General features: G+C 33.1%; 1 protein-coding gene across 2 annotated transcripts in view; it reads right to left on the bottom strand.

The window, feature by feature from the left end:
* Nucleotides 1-897: 897 nt before the first annotated feature.
* Nucleotides 898-5,361, bottom strand: part of LOC106879445 (uncharacterized) — a 37,932-nt gene continuing 33,468 nt past the window's right edge. The window contains exon 3 of one of the 2 annotated variants that reach the window (XM_014928999.3): nucleotides 898-5,254. In XM_014928999.3, coding sequence (XP_014784485.2) covers nucleotides 2,547-4,766 — 2,220 coding nt within the window. In that variant the 5' untranslated portion in view covers nucleotides 4,767-5,254 and the 3' untranslated portion in view covers nucleotides 898-2,546. The remainder of the gene's footprint in view (nucleotides 5,255-5,361) is intronic. The other variant, XM_052975129.2, reaches the window with a different exon arrangement.

Raw genomic sequence — 5,361 nt, 5'->3', positions numbered from 1 at the left:
CCTTCAAGAGTTTTAGTTTGTTATATCAACTTCAATACTTATCCCAATTTGAAACTTATGTTATCAGTTCCATTTGTTGAACCACAAAGTTGACAAGATACAACATAAGCTGAAGTAAATATAGGTCTAAACACTCATGCACACACATATACGTGAACATATATATCTATACACACACACACATGTGAATATATATACATAAATAAACACACACACACACACACACACACACACACACACACACACACACACACACACACACACACACACACACATATATATATATATATATATATATATATATATATATATATATATACATATGTATATACACACACACATATATGAAACATATATATGGTTATGTGTTTGTGTGTATAAAATATAAAATATATATAATACATATATTATATATATATATATATATATATATATATATATATATATATATATATATATATTTATATACTATATATTTTATGTATATACATATACTATATCTTCATCATTTAACGTCTCTTTTCCCTGCTGGCAGGGATTGGATGGTTTGAAAAAAACAGATGAGCCAGAGGGCTCCAGCTGGTTCTATGTCTGCTTTGGCATGATTTCTACAGCTGGATGTCCCACCTACTATAAATTATATTATTATATATATGCGTGTGTGATTATATATATATATATATATATATATATATATATATATATATATATATATATATATATATAATACATACGAGATGGTGTTGAAAAATTCCTGGCTTTAAGGATATCATGAAAGGCCTGGTTGGAGGCACAAGTTTCCGAGTTCTCTTAGAGGGCTTAGAAAAACTGAAGGACTGCTGCAATAAGTGTGAATCTGAAAGGAAATATATTGAATAAAATCATAATTAACTGATCTTCCTGTTTGTTCTTTTACTCAAAGCCAGGAACTTTTCAGCATTCCCTCATATATGTATATATGATATGCTTCTGTACAGTTCCTATTCCACTCACAAGATGTTTGTCAACCTGAAACAAATTTCTTAACTACACAACCAGTTCTGTAATCCAAATTTAAAAACTTATCAAAGTCACAATTACAGCATATATAATATACATATGTCCAATTGACAGTACAACCCTACAAATTTATGTACCAGAAGAATAATTCATAAATATTTTGTTATTTGTAATATTTTATACTGTTGTCCCCACTTTTGTTATTCGTTCTTAACTCTATAGAAAATCAATCACTATTCTGATAAATGTTTACTGTCTATTTAGTTTGTATGTTTCAGTAGGTGTATACAAGTACAACACCGACTTCCAGGTACAGATGGTCTGGAACCTCTTATCATTCACACTAACTTCAAATTTCCACAGCCACCAAACTAATTTACTACTACCTCATACAGTGAAATATCAATAAACTTGTATCATTTATGCAAATTTAATATTTGTTTAATTTAGGGTCTGATCACCCCTGGTTCAGAAAAATCAGTAATCTGGAATTGCTCTGGAACTAAAGGTTTCAGAAAAGCTATACTGTACATGCATATATACAGATATTCCCTATGTTATGGAACTGTTGACATTCTTGAAAAATCTTACCAAAATGTAGAATTCCATAATGTGTAAACTATTTTCTTATTGTCTCAAATGACTCAAGAAAGAAACACACTGACATCCATGTTACATATCAGAAGTCAATATGGGAAAGTAGTTTCATGTTTTGTAATTTCATTACAGCAAGATTTTTCAGAAATGCAATGCTTCTGTAAAGTATGGAATATTTGTAATGTTCCTTACCAAGAATATGTAGTTTTGTTCTGTTTGTCTATTTGTTTATATAACTATTCTGCCTCTGAAGTTTTCTTTTGGTTGTGCTTCTATCTGCTTGACTACCTATCTCAGTATCTATTTAACTGATTTGAATCTTTTTATTTGTCTATCAGTCTTTCTCTCAGTGTATTTTCTCTCTGCATATATGTCTGTTCAATTATCTGTTTGCCTATCTGTGTATCTGTCTCTCTATCTGTATAACTGTCTCCATATCTCTCTGTGTATAAATGTAAATCTATATATGAATGTATGTAAACGATGATGTATGTATGTATGTATGTATGTATGTATGTATGTATGTATGTATGTATGCATGCATGCATGATTGTATGTATGTATGTATGTATGTATGTATGTATGCAAGTATGTATGATATATATGTCTGCGTGTGTGTGTGTATACATGCACTTATGTGCATGCATGTCTGTCAGTATGTATGTAAGCGTTTCTGTTTCTCTCTTCATCTCTTGATATTCATTCGTTTATGTTTGATTTTGACTTTTTCATTGCAGTTGGTGAATCCACAGCATAGCTGTTGTCCATTTTTGTGTGCATATATACAAGTGTGTATACAAGAAAGTATGCATTATTTGGAATTTAAATAAATAATATTGCCATATATACTGTATGTTCTGGTAATGACCCTTTCACCAGTCATATTTCAATGTCTTAACTCAATCCAAAACAGTCAGTAAAGGAGAAATAAAAAGAATATATTTAATAGTTCAGTTCTGTATATGAGTAACTTGATGGTTGGTTGGTGATTGGTAATTTTCTGATTCAGATTCGGCAGTTGTAGAATTGTACTGAACAACTAAAAGAGAGGAACTGTTTGAAGAACCATGCTGTAATGCCTTTGATAAATGTGATTTAGTTGGCAATGATTGAAGACAATTTCCATCAGTGACTTTTGTTGACAGTTTGTCTGTTTGACTTGCTGACCTTACGTCTGTTAACTTGGTATTGTTATTCTGGGTGTCATTTTTATGGTTGTAACACCTATTAGAAAGATCTTTATGCTTAACAGGAGCAAGCTGGGAGGAAGAATTACTTCCTTCTGATGATTTATTTTGAAGCAAAAAAAAGTCACTGTGTAATTTCTCTTTGGATGTTGGCTGGTCATCTTCAGTTTGATGTTTATATTGACCTTCATGTTGATTTCTTTTAAAACCCATTGGGTTCTTTTCTAGTTGTTCCTGATTTAATGAATGTTTCCTCTGGGAATGATCACAAACAGAAACCTGAACCTGGCTGTCATTGGATGTCTCCTGAATGGGCAAAGCATGACAGTCACTCTCCGTCAATTCCTTCAAATGAGAAACCACTTCTGAGTGAGATATAGAGAGTTTGTTTAAACAGTCTTTTGTAGGAGTGGAATTATCATATGAGCGATTGTATACAGTCAGGGTATTTTCCAGCATTAAGATTTCAGTGCTTTGTAAATTATTTGGTGATCGTAGGTGACTGACTGCCAATTTACCATTAGGAACTGTAGGGTCCCTTTCTGCTTTGCTTTCTGAATTCCCAGAATCATTTGGATCAATTTGATTTGCATAAATATTTTGCTGTGTTACAGGCAAAGATTTCATTTCCTTAATTGAATCCAGGAAAGAATGTTGAGAGTCATCTGTTGATTTACTTAAGTTGTTCCTACTGTCCCAGTTTAAGTGCAAAATCCCTTCTGATGTATCACCAGTTTTATTGTGGGTACTTCTTGAATACTGACGTAAGGTTTGGGATGAAGGATCACAGTTTGGCACATATTCATCTGAGGGATATGTAATCTGATCTCTGTTATGGGGATTAAAGTAACTGGACTGGCTAATTGGAAGGGAAGTTGACAACTCAATTGGTTTTTCCTGGAGATAATTATTCTTTGTGGACAGACTGTCTGTTAGAGTACAGTTGGTGCTGGTACACATAAAATTCAAGTTGGGTTGTTTACTTTTATGAGTTGTTGAAACTATTTCTCTTGATGATGTTACTGTTTGTTGACTTGAAGTTAATTGATTAAATAATGGATAGAAATTTGGTTGGTAACCATCTACAGAATTTGAAGTGTTATCTCTCTTAGAATTCTCTTGGAATTGTTGATATCTGTTCAGAATGTACTGGTTATTATTAACAATACCAGCAGACAACTTACTGTCATGTTTGTTACGCATATGCTGGTTTAGATGACTGCACTGTGCAAAATCACGGTTACACAATGAGCAGTGATATGGCTTTTCTCCTGTGTGAGTTCTCATGTGCTGGGCTAAGTTACTTGATTGCGTGAATTCCTTCAAGCATGTATAGCATTTGTAAGGTTTTTCCCCAGTGTGTCGACGTACATGCTGATTCAAGTGGCTTGCTTGTGCAAAGCTTTTGTTGCAATGTGGACAAATAAAAAGCTTGATACCAGTATGTGTCAAAGTGTGTTGGTTGAGTGTTGAGCGTTGGGCAAAATCCTTATCACAGAATGAGCATTTGTATGGCCGCTCTCCTGTATGGGTACGCAAGTGCTGCTGTAAATGAGAAGACTGAGTAAAGTCCTTATTACATAGCTTGCATTTGTAGGGTTTCTCACCAGTGTGCAGTCGCATATGCTGCAGGAGGGTACTTTGTTGTGCAAAACTTCTCTGACATACTTTACACTGAAATGGTTTGACTGGACTGTGAATATTTTGATGGGTCTTCAGATTGCCAAGTTGTGAGAAGGATTTCTTACAGTCTGGACACTTGAAACACTTAGTGGTGCAAAGCTTCTTTTCTGAGATAGCACCAGCTGGTAAACTGGCCACTGTTGAAGACAGTGAAGGCTTTACAGAAGTAGAATAAGGGTGAGGATAATGTGCTACAGTGACCTCGGAAGCAACGGCCGCTGCATGGATTTCTTCAAGACACTCAATTTCATTCTCTTTCAACAAGGCCAGCATATCTTTGGCATTGTAAGATTCTGACATAGAATATTTGATGGAATCAAAAATTATTAAGGGAATAAATTCATTTTTTTTTCATATTTCCTAAGTTGTTTTTCATATTTTTTTCTTCTTTTAGATTTGGTTTTAAACTCACAGGAACAAACAAAAACAATAAAAACTAATAATCTAGATTATTAATCAGTAATTAATAATTAACTGACATTCATAATCAAAACAATGACATTTGCTTTTGTTTATAAAAAGTAAGGAACTAGCAGTATTTTTTGAAATTTTGAAATGAATGAGTTTTCTTCCTCAAATGGTGATAGGAATAAATGTCAGATAGAGTTTTAGTAATGGTCATCTCATTAATTTTCATTCAGCTTGAAATAATCCACCTTAGTTTTTCAAATTTTGTGTGCTGGTTGCAGAAATTAAGTTATCTCAAAATTTGCTGGAATATATGGAATCTCCTGGTTATGAAAAATTGCTCTTCTTGGTTTTCCCTCTTTTTCATGACAAAATGTTCTCTAACAAATGAAAGAAAAAAAAAGAGAATGTAATGCAGCAAATGTACATAGTCACACTAACTTCTGTATGTGTATGGATATAGCATCTGTGTACACACACACACACA

Source organism: Octopus bimaculoides, chromosome 20 (genome assembly GCF_046866305.1).
Source record: "Octopus bimaculoides isolate indiv1 chromosome 20, ASM4686630v1, whole genome shotgun sequence".
NCBI classification, from domain to species: Eukaryota; Metazoa; Mollusca; class Cephalopoda; order Octopoda; family Octopodidae; genus Octopus; species Octopus bimaculoides.
The sequence above is the reverse complement of the archived record's forward strand: the minus strand, read 5'-3'. Positions and strand labels throughout refer to the sequence as shown.